Raw genomic sequence first — 26079 nt, 5'->3', positions numbered from 1 at the left:
AGCACGGCTCTGGACATCGTAAAAAATGGTGGTAAATACGCAAAACTAAGAAAGTTCAAGATTCCAGAATCTTCTATTCGAAAATGTAAGAAATATGTTGATGATGGACGTGATATCGTAAATCCTCATGTTGGGAAGCGTTGCATCTTTGCCCTTGATCAAGAAAACACTTAATAGAGCGCGTTTAAAGATATCAAAATTATTTTATTGTTTGACCAGAAACCAGCTGAAAAGACTTGCATTTTCATTTGCGAATGCTAGTCATATTAAACGTAATTTTAATTCACAGACACAAATGGCAGGCAAAGACTGGTATTATGGCTTTCTAAATTTCTCTAAGAAAGCCTGAATACACCAGCATATAAAGGATCTCGGCTTTTAATAAAGAGCAAGTTTGCATCTTTTTTAATAATTTGCAACAATTATACACGAAATTTAACTTCAAGAATGACAGATTTTTTAAAGTTTACGAGAGAAGAATTACCACCGTACAAAAAGCCTTGCAAGAAACTGGTACCTAAGGGTGTCGAACAGTGTGGCAGGAAAACATCCGGTGAAAGAGGAAAGATAGTCACAATTATTTGCTGCTTTAACGCATCAGGCACCTGTTACGTTCCACCGTCGGTTCCACCAATGTTTATTTTTTCAAGGGTTAGAATGAGAGACTCATTAACAAAAAATAGTCCATCCAAATTTATTTATTCTTGTTCTAAAAGCGGCTGGAGTAACGAAGATCTTTTTTTTAATGTCTTTTCAAAAATACGATCCAATCATTTTGATTTTAGATAACCACTCCAGTCACATTTCTCTTCATATATTTAATTACTGTAGAGACCATGGGAGTGGTAACAATACCTCCTCACACTTCACACAAGCTCCAACCATTGGATATAACTTTTTTTGATACTCTAAAATCAGCATTCAACAAGTATTGTGGGTATTACTTATTGACAGCAGAAAGGATAACCTAATATGATTTAGCTGAGATATTTAATAAAGCATACGTGCACACTGCTACAATGTACAAAGCACAATCAAGCTTTCAGGCAGTTTGCATCTGGTCTTTCCCGCTTTCGTCCACCTCTTCCAGAGACAACCAAACTTAAGTCTCTAATACAAAAAATAATGATTCTGTAGTCCCAAGTAGGTAGGCATACAAGCATGTAGTAGGCATGCAAGCCAAGTAGGTAGGCCTACATCCAGCAGCAGCATTTTGGAAAATCTAAGCCCGCTTCCGAAACCACTCCAAACATAAAAGACTTGCCGGAAAAAAACAAAAATCTCAGATATTAATAGAAACGCCTAACAGAGAAAAACTTGAGATGGAAATTGAATAGAGGAAAGAAAGGCAATATTGTTTAAACAAACGTCAAAATGGGCAAAAGGACAAAGAACCACGAAATTGAAAAAAAGGTACAAAAAGGAAGATTTTTGAAGACATCAGTTCCGAAGATGTTTCAAAAAGTGAACTGTGCGATGATGAAGCGTTGAACGATCTCGTGTCAAATGAAAATGACTTCTATGTATTGTGATGATGGTACGCAAAAAGACGAGGTATGGTATAAGTGTTCGATATGTTGTTAACGAGCTCATGGCATGTGTACAGGAGGGATAGTCCATAAGGATATATTTGTGACTTCTGCGGTGCTGAGATGTTTTTTAATATATCTTTAAATTTTTTTCTTATCTTCTTTCGTATATTTGTTTATGCCTTTAGTATGTATGTTTAATAAACTACATTTTCGAAAGTCATTTTTAAGTTCTATTATTGCGCACAGTTATCCGACATATGCGCACCATTAGCCGAATAGGTTGGGCAATTGTGCGCGTTACACTAATTGGAAATTTCACCTCTCACTGTTCTACTGTTTTACCATTCATTGAATACGGTCCCTACCAATAGGTATGTCTAATCCCTTGAAGTACTTATAACTTCAAGTTGCAATATCCTAACGTAGCCTTAGGTGCACACCAATAGCCTACTTTCCCGTAAATCTAAACTTAACATGAGTATTCAGTTCAAAATTTCTAAAATTCAGCAAAAAATGTAAGCATATCCCCACTCTTTTTTATTTACCTATTTCAAAAAGAATTTATACCTACTTTTAAAGTCAAATTGTCAGTTGGAAACAGTCTTTGTACAACAATTTGACATTATAACAATTGGTATTTTGCTTCATTGTCACCTTTCACAGAAATTGTAATTCCAAATTTATCATTTGAACTTCGTAAAAAAACTAAATCCTACTCTAGGTACTTTCTTTTTCTTTTGAATCTTTGTAGACACCCTGCATAAATATATTATTTTTTTATCTACTCTTTACAAAAATTCTAGATTGTTTTAAACGTAATAATTTTTAATAAATTTGAATAATAGTTGAAATTGGTTTCTAATCATAATATCATAAATCATAAATCATAAATCAAATCATAAAAAATCACTGCACATTCCAATATACATTACAAGGGTGTTCATCGTGAACATTACTAAAAAAAAGTGAAACAGAAGAAGAGTGAATTGTCAAAAATCAATTTGGGATTTGGAAAGAACGAATTTTCTAAATTTTAAACTGCCCCCATGTTATACATCAAAATTTAAGTCCTACGAACAAAAAGTTGTACAAATTTTACTTATTTTTAATTTAGAAGTATGGCTTTGCGTTCACACCATATGAGGTATTTTAGGTTATGTTCGTACATCAATAACTTTGGTTTTGTAAGATTTTCTTCCACCGCTGGAGCCTCTAAGGTAATATAGTGTATTACAACTATTTAAAAAGTCTGACGCATTGTTTTTATTAGAAAGGATTAGTTTTGGGAGTTCGTACCAGTAGTACTGATGAAGCTATACTAACTCCGGCAGCAACAAAATATAATGAAATAACTCAAGGAAAACTCTTACAACAATTCAAACTGTAAGTTTTAAAAGTTAGTAGGTCATTTTATATAAATTAAATTCTAAGTACCTTATACAACTGTTGTAGACATTTGCATGTAGGTATTCTTAAAAATACAAAAAATTGTTCATTTGATGCAGAAACAGTATCCTATTATAAGATAGAAATTATATTAATATTATGGTGCCTTATAATTACCAAAACTTGGTGTTACATTAACAGGTCTAAAAATAGATTTCATAACATACTTGTATGTATTTTTGAAGTGGATAATTAGAAATATTCAAAAATAAAACAAGATAGAAGCAAAAACTTTTCAAAATCATATTTGATAAATAAAGGTACTTGCACTCAAATGACATGAAATTATAAAAATTAAATTTAATACTGTATCCCAAAGGTGATTATTGAAAAAATGAATAAAAATAATTTCTAAACATAAAACTAGAACAAATGTTCAAACAGTTCACCATTTTGTACTAAGAATTATCCCAATTGATTGTAGAATTCTCGTCTAACATTAGCTAGAGCATGTGGCGTTATTTTTGCACACTCTTCATTAATTTGCATTTTTAATGCTTGAATATCCGTAGATTTTTGGACAGAATAAATTTTGGATTTTAGTAGATGCCTCTAGATAAAATATATTCTGCAAGTCTCAGTAAAATCTCTTGTAGCAAATCCAAAATTTCTTAATTTAAATTTTTCTCATGGAAAATGGTTCAATAATATTGTGTCTTAATATTTCTAACCAGACAGTTATTTTGTGACGATATTGGGTATTGTTTTTAATAATATCCTCAGGCTTTCTTGTCAACCAAAACCTGTGATTTTGAACATTTGGTTCATTAATAATGTAAATGTACACTAAACAAAATGTTTTTTAAAAATTATCTGTCCGCATTAGCTCTAAAATTTCATAACAAAATTACGCCTGTCTCTCGGCATCTCATTCTCTTAGTTCTTGATAACATTGAAATGTATATGAACGGAAAGATTTATTTCTTTTCGAAATTTTTAAGGCTGTGGAATTATGAATGTCAAATTGGTCTGCAGTGGTTCAAGAACTTATTGTAAGATTTTTAACTACTTCTGTTAACAAATTGATTTCATTTTTTATTTTCTAAATTTTTGGTACCTCAGAAATATTTTTTGTACTGGTACAATTTTAGGAATCTGTGTCAATACAATATGTTATTTATAAACAAAACTTCCACAGAATTAGCTGTATAGAATTTTTCATATAGAGGAACCTGTTCTAGAGAAAATGAGGAAATATGTAGTTCTTCTGGTATTAGGTGCAATTTTTGTGGTGTGGACTGATCCTGAAAGGACATAAGAAGAATATAAAAACAATATTTAACAATTAATATTAATGTTGTGATATATTTTAGAAAGACTAAATAATCAGAATATATTTTTATTTCTTATTCATAGCAATGAACAAGAAAGAGTGAAATGTTTAGGAAAAATAAAAGTTAGTCTCACATAAAAGATAGCGTATCTGATAGATTTCAGATATGCAGACATATGTGGTACACTGCACATGTCTGTAAAGTTAGCAAATCCATTTTATAAGGCCAAATTCAGACCAACACTGTCATTTATTGGTAATTTTTATGGTAACTTATCATTTATGGTAACTTATTAAGGAAAGAAAAAAATTATTGAAATTATCCTCGGCAAGAAAAAGGGGTACAGGGCCCATCTTGGTAGCATATTTTATTGCTAAATAATTTCTGTTGATTAGTATATTAATCATTCCACAAAAGCTACCCCATCATCCCCTAGGTCATAACACAGCCCCGGAAAACCTAGATATCAGTCAAAAAGCGAACCTCAAGGAATTGATAGCTAATTTATTGTCGAAGTTTTGTGTCAAGAAACAATTTATTGCTGCAACCGTTGCCGAGAAACAATGATTATGCTAACTTAACTGCTAACTAACAGCTAATAAACTGCAGAAGTTATAGAGGCGCAAACATAGACTCAAATCATTGTACAAAATGTGCAAAAGCTGAGAGATGCGACAATTGCAGAACGGTACTAGGAAAACATCACCAACAGGCTAATGAATCAAAATGTAAATGAAGAAGGCCAGACAGATATAGACTACTACTGGACCAGAATAAAGGAAGACATTGAAACAGCAGCAAAAGATGGAATAGGAACAGAAATTTGTGCCCATAAAAATCATTGGTTTGATGATGAATGCAAGAATGCAACAAAAGAAAAAAATGAAGCTTACAGAAAGATGCTTACCCGATGAACTAGAACAACTGTAGAGAATTACCAGACAAAGAGAAGAGAAGAAAAGAGGATACACAAAAGAAAAAACGAAACCACCTAAATACAGAATTTAAATATATAAAAAACCTTAACAGAGAGAAAGAATTCAGAGCATTCTATAAGACAGTTAACATCAACAGAAAAGAATTCAATGCAACCACAAGACAATGCAGAAGTCAGAATAGCAACAAGGGAAGATATATTGAGTAGATGGGTGGAATACTTTAACCATGCATTTAATGTGAGGAAGAAGAAGAAAACCTGGAAGACGAAAGAGATGAGGTAAGGGGAGCAGACGAGAGGTAAGAGGAACCACCAACGATTCTTGAACTTAAAGATGCAGTTAAAAAACTAGCCAGAAACAAATTACCTGGAATAGATAATCTCCCAGCTGAACTATATAAAGAAGGTGGCCATGATACCATTATGGCATTACAGTAGCTTATAAAAGAAATATGGACACAGAAATCCCTCCCCAATGATTGGAATATTGGAATACTTTGCACCATACACAAAAAAGGAGATATCTTTAAATGCTCTAACCAGAGAGGAATTACGCTTCTAAATGCAGCATATAAAATATTTTCCACAGTACTATGTCACTGTATGGCACCATATACAGAATGGATAGTAGGAAAATACCAGGCTGGTTTCAGAAGTGGTAAATCTACAATTCATCAGATTGGTTAATATACCAATCAATAGAAATTAATTAGCAATAAAATATGCCATCAAGATGGGTACTGTACCCCTTTTCCTTGCTGAGATATAGCTATACTATGCTAGCTTTACCATAAAGTTAGCATATCCACTGTTTCTTGGAAACGGCTACAGCAATATTTTTGTCTTGTCATAATAAATTAGCAATAAATTATAGTGTTAGTCTGAATTCGGCCTTATAAAATGGATATGCTAACCTTACAGACATATACCATAATTGTGGAAAAACGACTCGTTTTACCACTCTATCTGTTGTATATAAAAGAACTTGATAATATTTAGCTTACATTAAATTTTTTTGAAAAGTGAGTTTTGTTTTGTAGTCACTGTAACAACTATAACAAATTTTATACAATTAAATGCATAAGACCTGGCAGAGAAATAAAAACAAGTATTTTAATTCTTAATGTAGATGTAATCAAATTGTGTGTATCGATTGTAAAGTTGAAGCATCATTTGGTTGTTTCAGGTCAGTAGTGATTTAATGACCACACAGTTATCGCATCACAAAAATGGCATCAAGTCGTGATGGCAGGAGCAGTTCTGCTTCGTCTCACAGTGGTTCCAATATACCGCAAAACCGACCGTCTATTCGTACTCCGAAACGCCCACGTCCTACCGCAAGTAACGCTTTAGATGAGAAAAACTCTGATTTTTTATGTCCAGTGTGTTTCAATTTGATTGAAGAGGCTCACGTCACTAAATGTGGCCATACTTATTGTTATAATTGCATAGTTAAGACTATTGAAACACAAAAAAGATGTCCTAAGTGTAATTTAACTCTAAGTTTAGAAGAAATATTTCCTAATTTTTTGTTGAATGAACTTATAAAGAAGCATAAACTCCGTTTGAATGGATACGAAGCTCTTGGATTGACAAGAGACAGTTCTGGCGAGTTTACTGCTACTGTCGATGGATTAAGAGATTTTGTGGCTAGTGAATCACAAAATCTAACACTTCCAGATGTAAACGTCATGTTAGAAGTGCTCACTCAACGGAAACAACTTTTAGAAGCTGAATCATGCGCTGCTCAAAATAAACTTCTGTTAGAATTTCTCAAGCACTTGCTTGTTCAAAAAAAAGAAAGGCAATCACAGATAGCTAAGGAAATTTGTATTATTGAGCAAGACATTGAACAGGTTGGTAAAAAAATCAAAGAAGTGCACAGTAAATGTCCTACATTAGAAGAAGTAGAGAGGACGGCCGCTGGAGCTTCGGAAACGGACGCATCAGCGGTAAATGCGATGAAAAAAGAAATGATCGAGATTATAGATAATATTGGCAGAAAAGAAGAAGAAACAAATACCTCTCTAGCCATGAGACGTAGACGAATGCACGCATATTTCGACGATTTCGTCGAATGTTACTTTTCTCATCGATCTAAAGAGATGTTCTTCGGTAAAGAAATCATCGATAAGACAAAATCCGCCGCCGAAATTAACGTTGGGCTGGATCATTTCCGAGAGAGCTTGATCAAATTTTCCACGTATAATTCTCTGCGAGTCCTCGCCACACTAAATTACTCGAGTGATCTTTTTAATAATTCTACTATAGTGTCCAGTATAGAGTTCGATAAGGATAACGAATTTTTTGCCATAGCCGGTGTAACAAAACGAATTAAGGTAAGTATATTTTGCTATTTTGTAGTACTTTGAAATTCATTCATTCATTCAACACTCTAGTAGTAATTGAAAACACTTACTTTACGCTTACTTGTTATATTGGATGATCTTCAGTTACTAGTTATGTTTTTATGAAATATTTGTTTTTGTATATGGCTCGGCAAAAAGTATTGTTTTATTTGTATCTGTTGATTGACTTGTATACATGTTCGTATTGTTTTATTCTACTTGTGTAATGCTATCAATTATATGTAAATATGTATATTTAAAACAGTATGTGTTTGAATTGGTAAACAACACCTCGTTATGACGTCATTTCGGCCTCCCGTGGCCTCATCAGACGCAGAGGCTGAATACAAAATCAAACATGAAAGACTAACAAACGTGTCTTGACTGTTCTTCACTCACTTAACTGGTAGCGTACAAAGTTGCTACTATGTTGATGGCCATGAACGAAAACAATTTATTAATATTGTTTTCTGTACTATCCGCTATTCAAAATGTGTTACAGTTTCCTAGCCCGCGTCTGATGATGCCATGGAAAGCCAAAATGACTTTATAACGCGGTTGTTTACCGATTCAAACACATATACTAACAAATCATACTCCTACGACATATAATGTCATAAATACATCAAAGCGATAGCAAACTTCTGATAGATATGAACTTCTGAACTATTTCCACGCAAATAGGTTGCCTCTTTACTGCTGATCTGCTGATCTTGGAGGCCACTTGATTGTACCGTTGTATGTAGACATGACTGTCTGTTTTTCAGTGTGCCTCCCGTAAGTTGTCGTTCCATCGTTTTCGTGATCTTCCTACTGATCGTCTTCCTATTGGGGAACCGTCCCTTGCCGTCTTTAATACTCTATTTGTTGTTATTCGGCTTATATGATCGTTCCACTCTACTCTTCTATTTCTTACCCAGTTCTTGATGTTCTCCACCTTGCATCTACGTCATATATCTGTACTTCTAGCTATTCCCATAGTGTCTTACCATCAATTTTTCTAAGTGTTTTCATCTCTGCTGTTTCTAACATCATTTTTGTCCTCTCTGTGTCAGATCTTGTTTCTGCCGCATATGTCATTATTGATCTGATAACTGTTTTGTAAATTCTGCCTTTGGTTTCTTTCCCGATATGTTTATTCTCCATATTGTTTCATTCACGCAGCCTGTGGCTCTGTTTGCTCTATTCACTTGATCTTCCACTTCAGTTTCGAGTTTTCCGTAGCTAGATAATGTGATGCCCAGATATATAAACTCCATCACTTGTTCTATTATTATCTGACCTTCCAGCTCCAATTTATATCTTAGTAAATTTGCTGTTGTAACCATGCATTTTGTCTTTTTTTGGGGAAATTAACATGTTAAATTTTCTGGCGGTTATATTAAATTGGTGCAGCATGCGTTGTAAATCATCTTCACTTTGAGAAAGTAGTATTGCGTCGTCTTCATAGCAGATTATTTTAAGTTGTTTTCTTCCATTTGGTATCCTTTTTTAGTTCTTACTTTTTTATTATTTCATCCATAATTAGGTTGAACAATAGAGGACTCAGGGAATCTCCCTGTCTTATCCCATTGCCAGCTTCAATAGGGTCGGTTAGTTCTTCTTCTACTTTTACTTTTATTGTGTTATTTTGGTAGATATTTTCGATCGTTTTAATTATTCCTAGAGGTATCTCCCTTGCGTACAGTAAGTGGATAACGTCTTTTAATTTGACCCGGTCAAATGCTTTCTTAAGGTCCACGAAACATAGATATGCCGGTTTGTTGTATTCTAATGATTTCTCTTGCACTTGCCTCATTATAAATATAGCGTCGGTACATGATCTTCCCGACCTAAAACCGTGTTGTTCTTCTGCTAGTGTTGTAATTCCATTCAGTGTTAGGACTTTGGTTGTTAATTTTAGTGTTGTGTTTAATAAATTAATTCCTCTGTAATTCTCCGGGTTCGATTTGTCTCCCTTTTTGAAAAGAGGTATTAGGATGCTTGATCTCCATTCTTGAGGAATTCTGTTTTGTTCTATTATTTTTTGGATTAGTTTTAATAGTTGTTTGGTCAGATCTGGTCCTCCGTACTTTAGGAGTTCGTTCGATATTCTGTCCTCTCCTGGTGATTTTCTATTTTTTAATTTCCTTAATGCTTCCTTTACCTCTTCCTCCTCAATATCTATTTCTTCGTTTGTCGTCACCTCTGGTGTTGGCGGTTCATTATCGTCACCTTTAGCAAATAGTGATCGAAAGTAGTCTACCCATGTTTCCTTCTGAATGTGTTTCGTTTTTATTAGTTCGTTCATCTCATTTCTTTGTCCTCTGATCATTCTCCATATTTTTTTTATGTTCCGTAGAAGTCGTATTCCATCTGTTTTGAGAAGCTCTGCCATCTGTTCCCTTTTTATTTGTCTAACTAAAGTATTCGTTCCATTTCTGATTCGTTTATAGTGGTTGCATGCCTGTTGTGTTTGTTGTGGTCTGTATTGTAAAAAGGCTTTCTTCTTTTCTTCACATTTTGTCTTTACTTCCTCTCTAAACCATGGTGTTTTCTTTTTTGATATCTTAGTGTTCGTTGCTTTCCTCTCTCCAAGTGATTCTGTTGCTGCGTTAATTATGTTATTTTTGAGTTTTTCCCAGCTTTCCTCGATGTTATCGTTTTCTAATATTTCATTCCCAGCGATCTTCTCTGATATTCTTTTCCTGTATGTAGGAATTTTGTTAGTGCAATAAATAAAAAATTCGAATCTAATTCAATTGTTAATCATTTTATTTTTATCTTTGAGATTTTTAATTAAAGTTCTCTGTTGTGAATATGTGCCCTATCTATCGTAATGGCGCTCTTTTTTTGTGTGAATATTTGCCACTCAGTGACTTTTCACTTGTGCTGTAGTGTAAGCCTATGTTCCTATTTTGTATTAATTTCTAACTTCGCTCCTCCTTTTCATTCGCTGTAATTTATCAGTCCATTAATTCAATTTTATAGCAATCTATAACCCATTGGTACCCGTTTACCTGTTTTCCGTATATCGTAATTTTATATTATACCTGTAGTTTGCTTAATATCGTTCTGAAGCTATTTTCTTGTGACATCTTAATGCAATTTACTATTTTTGTTGGGAGTAAGCCACAATCCGACTTTAAAATAAGTTCATTTGACGTTTCAATTTCCACTTCGGAAATCGTTCCCAAGTTTTTTGTTACTTGGTAGAAAATTCTGAAAATTGACAATTCAGACATATATTATAGATTTTAAAGTAGATGACTTTAAAATGATATTGTCAATATTTTTGAGTTGCGTTCCTGGGAGAATTTTATTCGAAAATAGTTCATTCGATTACATGAAATCAACTTTAACTTAAAAATATCCGTCAGAAAAATCATAGCACGTAATTTGTTCTTTAAAAAACAACCACGAGCAACGATGGCAATAAAATTCTCCTGTTAGTGATCCCACAGTAAATCATGAGGTAAAACCATTGATGTTAATTTATTTTAACATTTAATGGTCTTGATGTTTCACCTATATAAAAATGTTCGCATTCACAAGGAATTTTATAAATACAATTCTTTGTTCTTTCTTGATCATTGTTAGGTATAGTTTTAGATAAAATAGATCTCAATATGTTTGTTGTTTTGAATATTGTTGAAATGTTGAATTTATTTCCTATCGTTTTGTTTTTCCGATAATCCTTTTATGTATGGTATTGTTATTTTCCTCGTATTAGTTCTAGTGAATTTTACAGGATTTCGTTCTAAGTTGTTCTGTTCCATTTGGCCTATTCTTGAAAATTTCTTATTTATAAACGACAAAGGATAATCATTTTTAAATAAAGCATATGTTAGCAAATGTTTTTCTCTAAGAACGAAGTTTCGTTGGAACAAGTCATTCTGGCTCTATCGCATAAGGACTTAATGATTTCCTTTTTAATATTGATATTGTGATTTGATTTTTAATTTAGATATCTGTTGGTTTTTTATACCCGTTAGTCTGATATCCCGTATTCTTCTTTGAGATTAAAACATCGAGGAAAAGTAGTGTGTTATTATATTTCTTTTCCTTGGTAAATGTTATTGTCTCTTCTTTATCATTTATATTATTCAGAAACTAGCTGACCAACCGAACTTCGAACCTCCTTAAAACTAAATAATGTATCAAAGTCATGTAAGGAAGTCATCAAAGTAAGTATCAATAATGTATAATAAAATGAAAAAATCATGGCTGCACCAAAAATGTTTTTGATTTCCAGGAATATCTTGATTTACCATGATTTACTGTGGGATCACTAACAGGAGAATTTTATTGTCATCATTGCTCATGGTTGTTTTTTAAAGAACAAATTACGTGCTATGATTTTTCTGACGCATATTTTTAAGTTGTTGATTTCATGTAATCGAATGAACTATTTTCGAATAAAATTCTCCCAGGAACGCAAGTCAAAAATATTTACAATATCATTTTAAAATCATCTACTTTAAAATGTGTTAATATATGTTTGAATTGTCAATATGAATTTTTCACCAAATAAGAAAATAAATCAAAATTTGTTTATTTTATTAATTTATTATATATTATATACATATATTATTTATTTTATTTGTTTTTTATTTTGAGAACGATTTCCGAAGTCGAAATAGAAACGTCAAATAAACTTATTTTTACTCTAGCAGTATTCTATCTCATTTCTGGTTGATCTCTTGATCTTTGCTAGTATATGGTCTCCAACGTGTTCAGTATCTGCGTTTTCCAATTTGTTCTAGAAAATTTGTAAGAGCGTAGAAAACATAGATCATCACTTTAGTAATCTTTCCTTGTGGTGAATTCCTTGTTTTTAGTTTTTGTTTCTTTTATTTTTTTTTTATTTCTGGCTTCAACCGTTACTATGTTTCTGTTGTTTGTTTGTACAAAGCTTTACAGTTTCTATTAATCCCTGGTGTATTCCAATTTCTTTTATTGTCTTCCATAGTTGTTTTTCTGAGAAGTGCCATATGTGTACCTTATACTTTTCTTAAGCAGTCTATTGTTCGTCATTTGCGTTTCCCAATTAATTGTTGGACTGTATATATATTATTATATCTTACTCTTCTTCGCCACTCATTTCTGTCAATCGTGTCTTCTTCGTTTCTCTTTCAAATCAAACCTTTCTCTCTCAAATCCTCTGTCACATGGTCCCTCCATCTTCTCCTTGGTTTTTTCTCATATATCTCCTATATCCTCCCAAGTCTCAAATCCTATGTCACATTGTCCCTCCATCTTCTCCTCGGTTTTTTCTTATATATCTCCTATATCCTCCCATATAGCTCTTGTCTAGGAACTGTGTCATACACCTACTCAAGATCTATGACACTAATTTACCAACTTTTTTCTGTAACATTTCGACTGTTTCCTCTTCTGCTATCAGACTATTTATTATAGACCTTTATATTATCAAATATTGTCTTTCGTATGTTCATGACTAATTTTATTAGACGTTCATTGATGGTGTGGCGTGATTTGATTGTTTCCACCCTCTTTTTCCTTCCTTCTTCACCCTCGAATGGTTTAAATACAGCATATGATTTCTCTCTTTTCTTTTCGGTTTATGGCTTTGATTTAATTTTACTAGACTGGGTTTTTTTTACTTCACTTTGACTTTGACTTCTTTGACTTACTTACTTTGACTTCTTTACATCTAGGAAACTATATAATTGTATTTCATCCTACTTCTGATTTTAATTCTGGATTCGGAGCTACTTAACTTTACACCAAGCGACTTTACTTCCGCTATTCCCACCGTCTAAAAACGAACCTAAACGCAAAGGACTCCAAGGATTAGCTCTTTTTAGCTTGGTGGTTCGCTAGAGTGTAACCACTTCTCTTTCTTTCTTTATTCTTCGTAGTACGGTTGCGTTGGTTATCTTGTCTGTCCATGATATCCTTAGGATTCGCTTGTATATCCATCTCGAAAGCTTCAAATTTCTTCTCCATCGCTTCAGTAAGTGTCCAGAAGTCATCTGCATAGTTAGTAGAGAAGATATAACATCATAGGAGCCTTACTTTGATGTCCAAATTAAGGTTGTGCCTATAAATGTACATGTAAAATAGATAAAATCGTCCAAATGTATAGGTAAAATCCCTAAATACTAGAGTATTTATATATTACGAAGAAAAAAGCAGATGTTCGAATCCGAATAAACAAAACAGCTAAAACAGAGTCCGCGACCCGGGGTCCACTATATGTGGACAAAGTCACTCATTTCTGAATCCTCTTCGGCATTTTGCCAGCTCTTTTTGTCATTTTTGTTAACCCATAATTTATCCTTAAACCGGCTATACGTGTTACTTGTTGTAGTTGTAGCATTACTCTGGCTTCTCTTAAGTAGTCTCTTTCTTATAAGAACAATGACATCGACAAATCGGAGAGGATTTAATTTCTGTCCATCGATGTTAATACCCTTTGAGTCCCACTTTAATCGTTTAAATGCATACTCCATGACTGTTATAAATAGTTTTGAGGACAAAGTATCTCCCTGCCTCATCCCTCTGCCAATTTCTACAGTCATGTTGCATTTTCGTATATATTTCGAGTGCCTTTAAAATTGTGACTGTCTTCACGGTGTGCATGTACATATATATATATATATATATATATATATATATATATATATATATATATATATATATATATATATATATATATATATATATATATATATGAAATTCCACCATTGTTCTACACGTGTTTCGAGTTATTCAACTCTCATCAGGAACACTTGTGGAAGTTCGTGAAATATAAAAATACTAGATTGGATTTCATTTCAGTTTGAACTCCACAAGTTTTCTTGATGACAGTTGAATAACTCGAAACACGTGTAGAACAATGGTGGAATTCGTATTGAAATGAAATGCAATCTTTTACTTTCACTTTAACGTTTTTTACCTACGTAAAGAGTGAAAAAGATAGTGTTTTCAAGGATGAACTGTAAATGCATGTCGGAGTAAAAGATTATTCCTAGCAGCGTTCAATAGTCACCAGTAAGAAGATTTGAATTTGCTGTTCACCTAATTCGCTATCGAAAAGAGGTCCCCATACTTCTTATTGGTTCATATGATGAGCTCAAAATCACAGTCTCAGATCGGCAAAGTATACAATTTTCTAGTTTGTTGGTTTAAAAATCCCCTGGTTCTCTTTCAATGTATAAAAGTATTTCTTCGAGTGCAGTTTTCCATATTTTCTAAACTAGTATCCCATTGTTTCATCTTATACATTAATTTAGTTCAAAAAAACTTTTATTGATTTTAAAATGACAATAAATGAGAATAAATTTATTTTTTTAGGTGTTTGAGTATGGTGCAGTCATTAAAGATATCGTCAGCGTCCACTACCCATGTGTCGAAATGGTATCCAGATCAAAAATATCGTGTGTTAGCTGGCACACGTACCACAAAAGTACTCTCGCCTCCAGCGATTACGAAGGTACCGTGACCATATGGGACGCATCAACCGGCCAGAGGACGAAAACTTATCAGGAACACGAGAAACGTTGTTGGAGTGTAGATTTTAATTGTGTAGATACTAGACTAATAGCATCGGGATCTGACGATGCAAGAGTTAAGCTGTATTCTTTAAATGAAGAACATTCTATTGCTACGTTAGAGGCCAAAGCAAATGTTTGTTGTGTCAAATTTAATCCTAAAAGTTCGTCACATTTAGCATTCGGTAGTGCAGATCACTGTGTTCATTATTACGATCTAAGAAACATGAAAGAAGCCGTCAATGTTTTTAAAGGACACAAAAAAGCTGTGAGTTACGTTAAGTTTTTAAATAGCGAAGAAATAGTCAGTGCATCGACTGATTCTCAGTTGAAGATGTGGAGCATTAATAGTCCGTACTGTTTGAGATCGTTTGTGGGTCATGTCAATGAGAAGAATTTCGTCGGTTTGGCTACTGATGGCGAGTACGTAGCCTGCGGCTCCGAAAATAACGCCCTCTACGTGTACTACAAAGGTTTGAGTAAAAAACTGTTTAATTACAAATTTGAGGCTGTAGAGGGCGTTTTGGAACAGGAAAGAAGGGAGGACGATATGAACGAATTCGTATCTGCAGTATGTTGGAAGCAGAGTTCGAATGTGATTGTTGCAGCTAATAGTAGAGGAATTATCAATGTCTTAGAACTGGTGTAGTCATTGTATGTTTAATTTCCATGGACGTTTATAATTAAGATGATTATATGATATAATATAGTTATATACATCTGTGTCTCCAAGTTATTCCAGAATTTTATTTATTGTAATAAATCAAAATCTTCTATATGAGTATTAGACAATTTTATGAAATAAAAAGATACAAAAAATATTTTTTTTTATTTTATTAGATACGGCATCCTATTCTTACTGTAATTATGCAATTAGATTTACTTATTTTCCCTCCGGATTACTTCTTCAAATCCTTTACTGCCAATACTCCGCTACTAAGGTGGTATTTTCGTTAGCTGGCATTAAATCAATTAGAGTGCATTCTTGTCTCAAGCAATAGGTGCCCACAGAAGACAAAAACATCAAAAAAATTTACAAATGAAATCAATAAGATCCAGAAGGATGTGGACGATCTTATATGCATATAAGATAATCTTCTTGTAAACGAAATTACTAAGAAGTAAATAATTTAGAGCACTGAATCGCCTCCATATATATATATATATATATATATATATATATATATATATATATATATATATATATATATATATATATATATATATATATATTACTAAACATCTTTTTAACTTTTTCAAAAACAATTTTAGTTTGAAAATACAAGAAACAAAGTAAAGTGCTACAAATTTATTAATAATAAAGAACGACAAATGTTTTTATATAATTGATTACTGCTGACTCGGTGGGAAGCATGGGGTTTCGCTGATACTGCATATACAGGAATCCTTGTCGGCTTTGGTAGCTGAAACCTGATACACTGGGAGTCGTCGTTATAAGTCACCTTGGATGGTAATGGGCAGTGGGTCAGAAACTGTTATAAGCCAAAGGTTCATGTTGATCTTCTGGACGTTGTAGTCTTTGACGAATACTACAGAAATTCGATAATATCTAGATATTGAGCCAGATTCGAAGTATATTTATTTATTCACGGATATTCTATTCTTACAAAAATAGAATATCCTAACCATAAGAGAAATAGTAAAACATTAAATGTTGTTAAAAAAATGATTAAATTAAATAAATTAAATTTTATTAAAAATCTTATTGATTGACCACCCAGGTTCAATAGACCTTTTATTTGGACCTGGGACTTGGTAAACCCAGAGCTCTTGCAGCGAAGCTACATCGAATCTTCTCATAGCAACAGTAAATTCTGCTAAAGCTGCCTTATTATGCTTGAAATGAGCAGTCTTCAATGCTTTGCAAATGTCCATCCTCCCCGATCTTCAGATTTTTCAATACCCAGTCTTAAGTTCAAAAGATAACAGTAAAGAACCGAAAGATACAATATATACACTATTTTCTACATATTTTACGTACGTGAATTACTAGCTCTAGGTTCCGTCTCAGAACGAGATGAAGCATCAAATGATGATCATTTATTAAGAGTAAGAAAATTCACAAGTTTTCGACAAAACTTTATAACTACTTTAATGTTATTCAATTCAAGTACATGGAGGAAAATTCTATGGACCTTCATAAGCTCCATCAACAACTTTTACACAAATATCTACTCCAAGACGAGTAAAGCTGCCCTGGCAGGAAAGTGACGACGACAAAGTTTGATTTTTCCTTCAGGATTAATTGATTTTAAACAGTTATTGAGGAAGATTAACGAGTTCTTGTTCAGTTATTCCTACCGTACTTTAATATGCATATATTAAGAATGTACGTATTACCTTACATTCCATTATTTTTAAACAATGTTTTCATCATTTATTGTTGTTTTTTGCATCAAACATTTTGTTGTTTCAGCGCTGGAAACGAAATCAAAGCTGGAAAATGTTTTGTATTTTGGGGGTTAGATACAGAATACAATGCGGTTGCTGTCACAGGACTTGGTAAAGACACGGACACACGAGATGACATTGAACTGATGTGCCAAGGAAACGAAAATGTAAGGATCGCTGCTTCCGGTAAGATATTACAAGAGTAATTTATATTGTCATTTCTAACTTTTCATTTTTCCAGCCGGTTGTCGAGCATTGGAATCTGTGGGGGTTAAAAATATTGACGTGGAAGACTTTTGTAATGCAGAAGCAGCTGCCGAAGGAAGTAATTTAGGCATTTGGAAATTTCAAGAATATAAGTCGAAAAAAGATAGCTTACCACAAGTACAGCTTTGTCAATTAAATGGATCTGGCGTTGCTGAGGATTGGCAGAAAGGAGTTATAAAAGCAGAAGCACAAAATTTGGCGAGAAAATTAGCCGATACACCAGCAAATCTTTTGACGCCTACCATTTTTTCCGAACAAGTCCATAGTATTTTAACGCCTTTGGGAGTAGATGTAAAAATTTACGATAAAAAATGGGCAGAAAATCAGAAGATGTTCTCCTTCCTTAGTGTAGCAAAAGGATCCGTAGAGCCGCCAAAATTTTTAGAAATCACCTACAACAGCGCAGCTACTTCCGACGCGCCGTACGTTCTGGTCGGAAAAGGGGTTACATTTGATGCTGGAGGTATAAGTTTAAAACCAGCTCAAGCTATGGACGAGATGCGAGCCGATATGGGAGGAGCAGCTGCCGTAGTTGGTGCCATTTATGGTTTGGCGAGACTAAAAGTTCCAACAAATATCAAAATTTTAATTCCTCTAGTCGAAAATCTTCCATCTGGCAACGCTGTTAAACCGGGCGATGTCATCACCGCAAGAAACGGAAAAACAATATGTGTGGATAACACTGATGCAGAAGGAAGGCTCATTTTGGCAGATGCACTATGTTACAGCTCAGAATTCAAACCCAAATGGGTTTTAGACATTGCGACTTTAACTGGAGCCATGAGGGTCGCATTAGGAAACGCGGCTACAGGTTTGTTTAGTAATATTAAAAATAAAATATACTCATCATTGAAGTTTAAATATAATACATTTTTTGTTTTCGTTCTGTTTAGGTGTTTTCACCAATAGCAACAAGCTCTATGGTACACTGGAAGAGTCTGGATCGTCATCAGGGGATAGAGTCTGGCGTATGCCTTTGTGGAAAAATTTTACCAAACAAGTAGCAGAAAATACTGCCTACGACCTTAACAACGTCGGTAAAGGAAAAGGTGGCGGTAGTTGCACGGCCGCAGCTTTTCTACGAGAATTCGTACCACAAAACACGGACTGGTTGCATTTGGACATCGCCGGTGTTATGGGTCCTCAAGATGATACTCCTTATCTACAAAAGGGTATGACTGGCAGACCTACAAGAACTCTCATTGAATTTATTAGAAGACAGGTTTAATTATTAACAAAATTTTGTAATAGTTATGAAATAAGGCTAAATAATAAAGTTTTTTTTATTTCTTTAACATTCTTCTACCACATGTCAAAGTTCACTCATTATGTCTACATTTTTTACAAATTTCGTACAATGCTAGTGGTGTATAGTATTTCTTAACAGTAGGAATTTTAGGCTTCGAAATTGAGATTGGCATAGAGACCAATGGAACGATCTATGCTGGAAGTGACGTTGTGAGACCGAATAAGAAATGAAGATCTGCGAAGAAGGACGAGTATTGCTGATGTTGTAGAACACAGCGGAACTGAAATGGAACTGGGCAGGCCTTGTAGCGAGAATGCACGACTCACGATGGACGAGTAAAGTTACAAATTGGAGGCCGAGAGCAGACAAACGTAGTAGAGGAAGACCACCTACACGTTAGGCTGACGACATCAGGCGTATCACCAAAAATTGACAACAAATAGCACAAAATCGTAAAGAATGCAGGAGTTTACGGAGGCTGGATGATGATAATGATGAGGAATTTAAAAGAAAACCACTGTTTCTCCTAAACTCACGTGCTTCCTTGTAACAATAAAACTACCACCTAGATTACTGGGTGCCAATTGTTTAAAAAAAAAACGACACCTCAATCGTGTAACTATAAAACGACACTTAAGATAAAAAGTTTATCGTTAGGGATTCGAGTAGCTCTTTCATAGTTCTAGATAGGTACGTCTTATCTTAATGCAAATTGTACAATGAGAAATTTGGAAGGGATGAATAAAAGTTTATACTAACTAATTATATTTGTTAAATATACAAAAAAATCAAAATTTAGTGAGCAAATCTGGTCTTAGTTTTACAAATAAATGGAAAAATTTATCTATAGCTAATACGGAGATATTGTCACTTCTGGAGGAGAGCTGAATGTAGTCTTCACATGGAGATTAATGTGCGCTGTAGTAGCAGTAGCATTTATGTTAGCTTGCTACATTCATTTAATAAGCAGTTGTACACACGACGGCGACGTGTCCAAAAAGGGGGACAACAAGGAAAAGACCAATAATAAAAAAAACTACTATAAATCTTGGGTTAGCTGACAGTATAAAGTTAAATGTATTGTCTTGTCATGAGGTTCCAAAAAATTAATAATTATAAAACAAATAGCAATGGCAAAGACAATATGATTTACATAAGGGAGCTAAACAAGAAACGTATCACCACGTTTGTGGAATTTAAAGCTGCTTGTGACACAATAAATAGAAAAAATATCTTTGAAACAATGCACGAAATGAGAATACCAAATCATGTGGGAAGATAGTGTGTCTAGTATGTGTACATGGGAATCTGTCCTGAGCCTTTGAAGCTAATGACGAACTTACGGGATATGCAATAATATGTTTGTGTTGTTCAACATCACATTTCACACAACAGAGACAACATCTCACGCCCTCTTAGTCACGCGAATCTTGTTCACTATCTTTTTTGAGTGTAAATGTTTCTGCTACATAAGTAAGTTCAGATAACACACACTGGTCAAAGATTTTTCTTTTGAGGCATATGAGTAGGTCCAATGTAACCCTCCGGCGGTCGCTCTATCGGTCCTATGTGCCGCTCTTTTACTAATTTCAAGATTTTGTAAAGTATTATTAGTTACAGTATTACTAGTTAGATAAAAGCTAGTTTTAAATCTTAGGGGTAGTTGTGGTAAAGTATTAGTTGTAAGAAAACATTTCTTGGTATAAAAATTCTAAAAAATATTTAAAGAGAATATCTAAAAAGAATATAAGAGTTGGCTGATAATTTGTCTGATGTCTAGAATGTAGTGGACTTTAGCGATTAAGAGAAATGTGAGGTTGAATAAATTATACAACAGCGACTTAGAACTATCCGAAGAGGAAGATTTTCAAAATCCGTATTCTACGGAAATCCAGGAGTTTGATTATTTATTCTGCATTGTCAAAGATGACGAATATATATTTTTTATGCAAGGAGCATAAAATTAAGACTAATACCTGACAAAATTGTGTACTTACTCAAGTGGAGGAAGAGGAATATTAGGAAACAACATTTTTTTTTTTTTGAATACGATTTATTATGTTATAAAATAATATTTTATTTTTTACTTTTTTGAAATAAATGATTTGATTTAACTATCTTAAGTTTATGATTATTTAGAACTTTATATTAAGGATAAATATGTATCTTTTGAATTTAATCTATACATTTTTCTGCTTCCGGCATAAAGTGCCGCCGCGGGCCCACTCTTGTGATTTTTAAAAGCTCGCCCGCTGAGGAATAAATACATAGTTTAATTTACCAAACGCTGTCCAGGTTAACCCTAAGCGACGTGGGAGCTCACATGTCTGGTTATCTTTGTTCAACCGAATTTCAGGGCATAAGTATTTATACGACGCAGTCTGCTCAATATACTTTCCATCAACAGCAATATTACACATCACCATGAGAAGGCTATGATCTTGCACTCAAAGCTAGACATTTAAAACTCATTAGCATAGAGTCCATTTAAATTGACTTAAAATTCCATCAATCCCTAGCCTTAACGACGGAGTAATCATCAATTTTCTAAATATCAACTTGTAAAGTTACTAATTTTCTACTTAAGGTTATTCACTTGTTTAAAAAATTATATATGAGGACCCAAATTCGATGATAAAACTGGTCATTCGAATAGTAAAAAATACCCGAAATAAACATTTTGTAGCGAAAAATGAATACAAGTAAATTATATTAGTATGCATATTTATTTAAATTCATTATATCACAATTTTGAAATTCGGTAACGTTACACTAAAAAATCAGCACAATACAGAAATATCCAAATATACTTACAAAGGTAACTAAGATGTTATGTTAACATGTGCCCAAAAAACAATCACAGAACTGACCTTTTATAAGTACACTGACGGGCATACAATTCCGCCCACTTTAAAATTGTAACCTGATTATTATAAATCACTCTAATTTGTTTTTGGAGAAGTGTCATCTGTCATGTAGTCACTGTACTTGACATTTTATAGAGTACATTCACTTGAAGGTATAAAATTCACATTGATTTGAATATTTTCAATAAAGCGTTAATTTCTATCGCCTATGGTCTCTATCAAATCAAAATCACTTTATTAACCTGCTGTTGTAACAAAACTTGTAATGTAGTTACAATGTGGTCGAATATATGACATTCACGTGGTGAACGATCTAAATTATTACCACAATGATAAAGAGAAAAAATAAAAACTCATTTCACGCAAACTCAGTTTATATAATTTGGTCAGAGGGCGCCAGTAGTGATCTTTGCAGTGGAATCTCGTACTATTTTATTTTTGGTTTAATATATTTTGTTTTGTAAGAGAATCAAAACATGGAGTTTTTAAATAACAATCCAGAAAGTAACTCAAAAGAAAACCAGAAAACTATGCTTGAAATACGGATGAGAGACAGAAAAACAAGCACGTAATTCGCAATAAGACGAGTACAAAATCTAGAAGATCGCACAGCTACCTTTATATAAAAAGAGCAGAATACTTAATAAGGGGCAAAAAGGTGACAAATTCGATACCAAAAATAACTAAAAAATATAAAAGACAAAGAGCAAGATGGAAAGATGACTTAATCAAACATGACGGAATATATTCGATGTAATTGGAAAGATTTTAGGAAGGGATGTATAAGAAATGGGGTATCTAAGATAATGGGAAACGATGATAATAGAAAAGAACAGGTTCCTGGCGAAAAAGTTCTACCACCTCAAAATATGACCGTTTTGGCGTCCGTACGTTGTGGACGAGAAAAACTTGTGATTATGGTGCTAAATTAACTTCAAGACATTAGAAAAAGGCTTCTTAGTGAATAGATCGTTAAAATATTTGCTGTCCATGCCGCTAATTTTCCAGATTTCTCAAGAAACTGTTCTTCTTCTTCCTCTTTGTAAGCAATTCTGCTTGTTCATTGGCGGATTAATACCTTTGTATCATCTGCGCGGTCGTCTTTTGCTTTTTCTGCCAATTGATGACTTATCTCTTGCTATTTTGACGACACGGGTCTCCCCCATTCTGCTTATGTGGTTATTCCATTCATTTTTCTATTTTGTGTCCATTCATTTATACACTGTACGTTGCATTTTCTTCTAATATCTTCACTTCTCTTTCGATGTCTCAGCGTATTTTCTGTAATTCTTTCTCAGTACTCTCATCTCTGACGTTTCCAGTAGCCTTGTGGCTGTGTCGGGTCTTGTTTCTGAAGCATATGTCATTATTGGTTTTACACTGGCTTTACAAATTCTTGACTTCATCTCAGTGTTAAGTGTGTTTCGTCATATAATGTTATTAAAGCATCCTACCAGTCTATTTGCTGTGTAATTCCTAGGTATTTTATTTCCATTAGTTGTTCAATACTGATGCCATCAATTTCTATTTTACATGTGGTTGATTCTTTGATGGTTACTATTGTTTTAGTTTTCTGACATGAGATTGTCATATAAAATTATTTTGCTCTTATATTAAATCTGTTAACCAGTCTTTGCAGACTATCTTCATCTTGGGCTATCAATATTGCATCGTCTAGGTAACAGAGTATTTTTATTTCTTTGTTTTCCATTCTGTATCTTGTTCATTTGTTAACGTTTTTGATGATTTCATCCATAATTAAATTTAAGAGCATAGGAATCAATGAGTCTCCTTGTCTTATTCGGCTACCTATTTCTATAGGTTCTGTAAGTTATTCCCCTTGACCACTGGGAACGCTTTTCGAAAGAAATGGAACATGACTTTAAAAAACTGTTGTGTGACTAAACTACAGTTAGACACCCTTTCAAAAATTCTAATTTCCACAGTCCATTCTAGTCTACAAGACTTTTAAGTACACTTATAGGTCTTTTAAACCAAACCATCAACCCCTTCTATGAACTAACACTGATGCAGCAAACTACTGCTGCCAAACTGCTACCAGTCTCGATGCAGTGCCCACCACAACTTTAGGTCTGCTGTTTTGGATCCAATTTTACTTCTCACGCACTAATCAACTAAATAAAGTTATACTTGTGTATTTTGACGACACCTACAAGTGTAATAAACAACTTTTAGGAGGTCACATATACCTTTCAGGCTTACCACCGATGGGAATGGCATTTTCATCGATGATAACGCAAAATCTTACATAGTGGTCAGAGATTATCCAGACGAAAAAGATATTCAGTGGTTATATTGGTCAACATTTAGTCCAAATCTAAATCATAGTGAATACATCTGTAACTAAATATCCTCCAGAAACATATACCGTTTTCAAGAAGTACCTACAAAATGAAATATTTGCTCGTGTTGTAGGAAAATAACATTCTCAAATGTGTTTCCTCGTTAAATTTGATGTATTTCTCGTTGACTTACAGCCAGAGAAAATATACGTTATTAGTGACCAAATTCAGAAAAACTAATGACGGATTCTGATGCAGCATTAATAGTTGTATGAGTGAACATCATGATACCGCAAGTTTACTTTTGGTTCTGAAGAAACAAAAAAAACGCATTTATTCGTAAACTGAGAGATAGAGCAATTTTTATATCGTGTTTATCATCAAAGTGAATAAATCCGTCTAAATGATATGTGGAAAGCAAAATAATGCTTTCTGAATGGAAACTGGCATAGCACAATCAATTGAAATCTTAAAATATAAACTTGGAACACAATATATCAAAAAAATCACAATCTGAAAATGAGGCAAGTATTTTTCCCGCCAGCGTACCAATATATATTGCCGAACAACGTACATTACAAACAAAAATCACAGTGCTAGTGAAAGGAAACGGTGATAACACATTTTTCTATCATTATTATTATAAAAATGCAAGAAACACGTACCATACAATAATAATATTACATACACCTCGTGTATTGAGCATTTTCACGAAAGAAAATATAATTATCTGCTATAAGCAGTCATTAATAGTAGGTTCTTGTAACAAAATACGAGATAATTGGCAGTGACGCATCATGAAAATCTAAATACTGTGATGCGCATGACAGATTCAATGACGTTGTGGATCAATACTACCAACATGTAAAGCGCTGTTGCCAAACAAAGTATTATAGAATCTTTAATCAATTTTAACTTAATTATTTCGTTAGGGACAGACTTCGTTAAAATTTATAAATAAGTTGTGTACTCGCAAACGCAAATGACAGCAGCTATGGCCTTTCAATATTGTTTAGAGAGTTGTGATATGCATTTTGATTAATGTCACAAAGCGTTTTGTAATGCGCTGTGAATAAGCCATGATTGTAATTCTACCTAAAAATGGTCTATGTCTATTTAAATTAAAATTTATATACAACGAATCCTGTACTATTTTATTTTATTAAGAAATACGCATGGGGCTGCGTTTACTACTTCATGTAGTGTAGGTCATACGATCTGTCGTCCATTTCACCAATCAATCAACGCATAAATCTAAGCTTCCGAGTGCACCTCACGCAAAAACTCGGTAGTTTGTTTGTTTTTGTTGTATAATATTTCCTTGTTAAAAAGGTTTTATACTTGAGTTTTCGTTTCTCGGATAAGTATTCGATTCCTAGTCACAGACTCATTTAAAGATTTAAATTTCAGTCAGTTGAGGTTTGTGAAGTCTTAACTCGTAACGTCGTGTTATTGTATTAGTAGCGTAATTTTTTATTGTACGCGTAACAATAATTTAATAGTTATGTCGTCAAGTTCTGAAAGTGATTCAAACCTAGGTGAAACAAGTAGCAGGTGTCTAAAAAGAACAAAATATATGCAGACATACAAAAAGCACTGGGAGAACAATTTAAAATATTCTGGGTGGATTAAGCAAAGCAGTAAAGGGGTTAATTTTGCATTTTGCTCTTGTTGTGCAAAACATATCAATGTTAGTTCTGGTACTGATGCTGTGGACAAACACGCTAATCGAAAAATTCATATAGACAAGGCTAAAGCCATGAAATCGCAATCAAAACTGAAATTTGATATTATTAATAATAAATTTGAAGATCAAAGAAAAGGTAAGTCATAACGTTTATATATTTGAATTTTCAGTTTGTTATATTTAAAAAAAAAATTCAGCTGAAATCAGACTATGCGCTTTCCTTGTAGAGCATAATCTACCTTTTACAATTATGGATCA

The 26079-nt window shown here is 33.5% G+C and overlaps 1 protein-coding gene across 2 annotated transcripts; it reads left to right on the top strand.

The window, feature by feature from the left end:
• Nucleotides 1–2485: 2485 nt before the first annotated feature.
• LOC140445245 (E3 ubiquitin-protein ligase COP1-like) lies at nucleotides 2486–19010 on the top strand. 2 transcript variants are annotated; one of them, XM_072537147.1, is made up of 5 exons: nucleotides 2486–2749; nucleotides 2803–2915; nucleotides 17474–17634; nucleotides 17690–18526; nucleotides 18609–19010. In XM_072537147.1, exons 1-5 carry the CDS (start codon nucleotides 2651–2653, stop codon nucleotides 18941–18943), a joined length of 1545 nt encoding a protein of 514 aa, XP_072393248.1. In that variant the 5' UTR covers nucleotides 2486–2650; the 3' UTR covers nucleotides 18944–19010. The 2 variants fall into 2 exon arrangements, with proteins under 2 accessions (XP_072393248.1, XP_072393247.1); XM_072537146.1 differs by lacking the exons at nucleotides 17474–17634; nucleotides 17690–18526; nucleotides 18609–19010 and adding exons at nucleotides 6376–7528; nucleotides 14840–15849 and having other exon boundaries at nucleotides 2724–2749.
• Nucleotides 19011–26079: the final 7069 nt, after the last annotated feature.

Source organism: Diabrotica undecimpunctata, chromosome 7 (assembly GCF_040954645.1).
Source record: "Diabrotica undecimpunctata isolate CICGRU chromosome 7, icDiaUnde3, whole genome shotgun sequence".
NCBI classification, from domain to species: domain Eukaryota; kingdom Metazoa; phylum Arthropoda; class Insecta; order Coleoptera; family Chrysomelidae; genus Diabrotica; species Diabrotica undecimpunctata.
The sequence above is the reverse complement of the archived record's forward strand: the minus strand, read 5'-3'. Positions and strand labels throughout refer to the sequence as shown.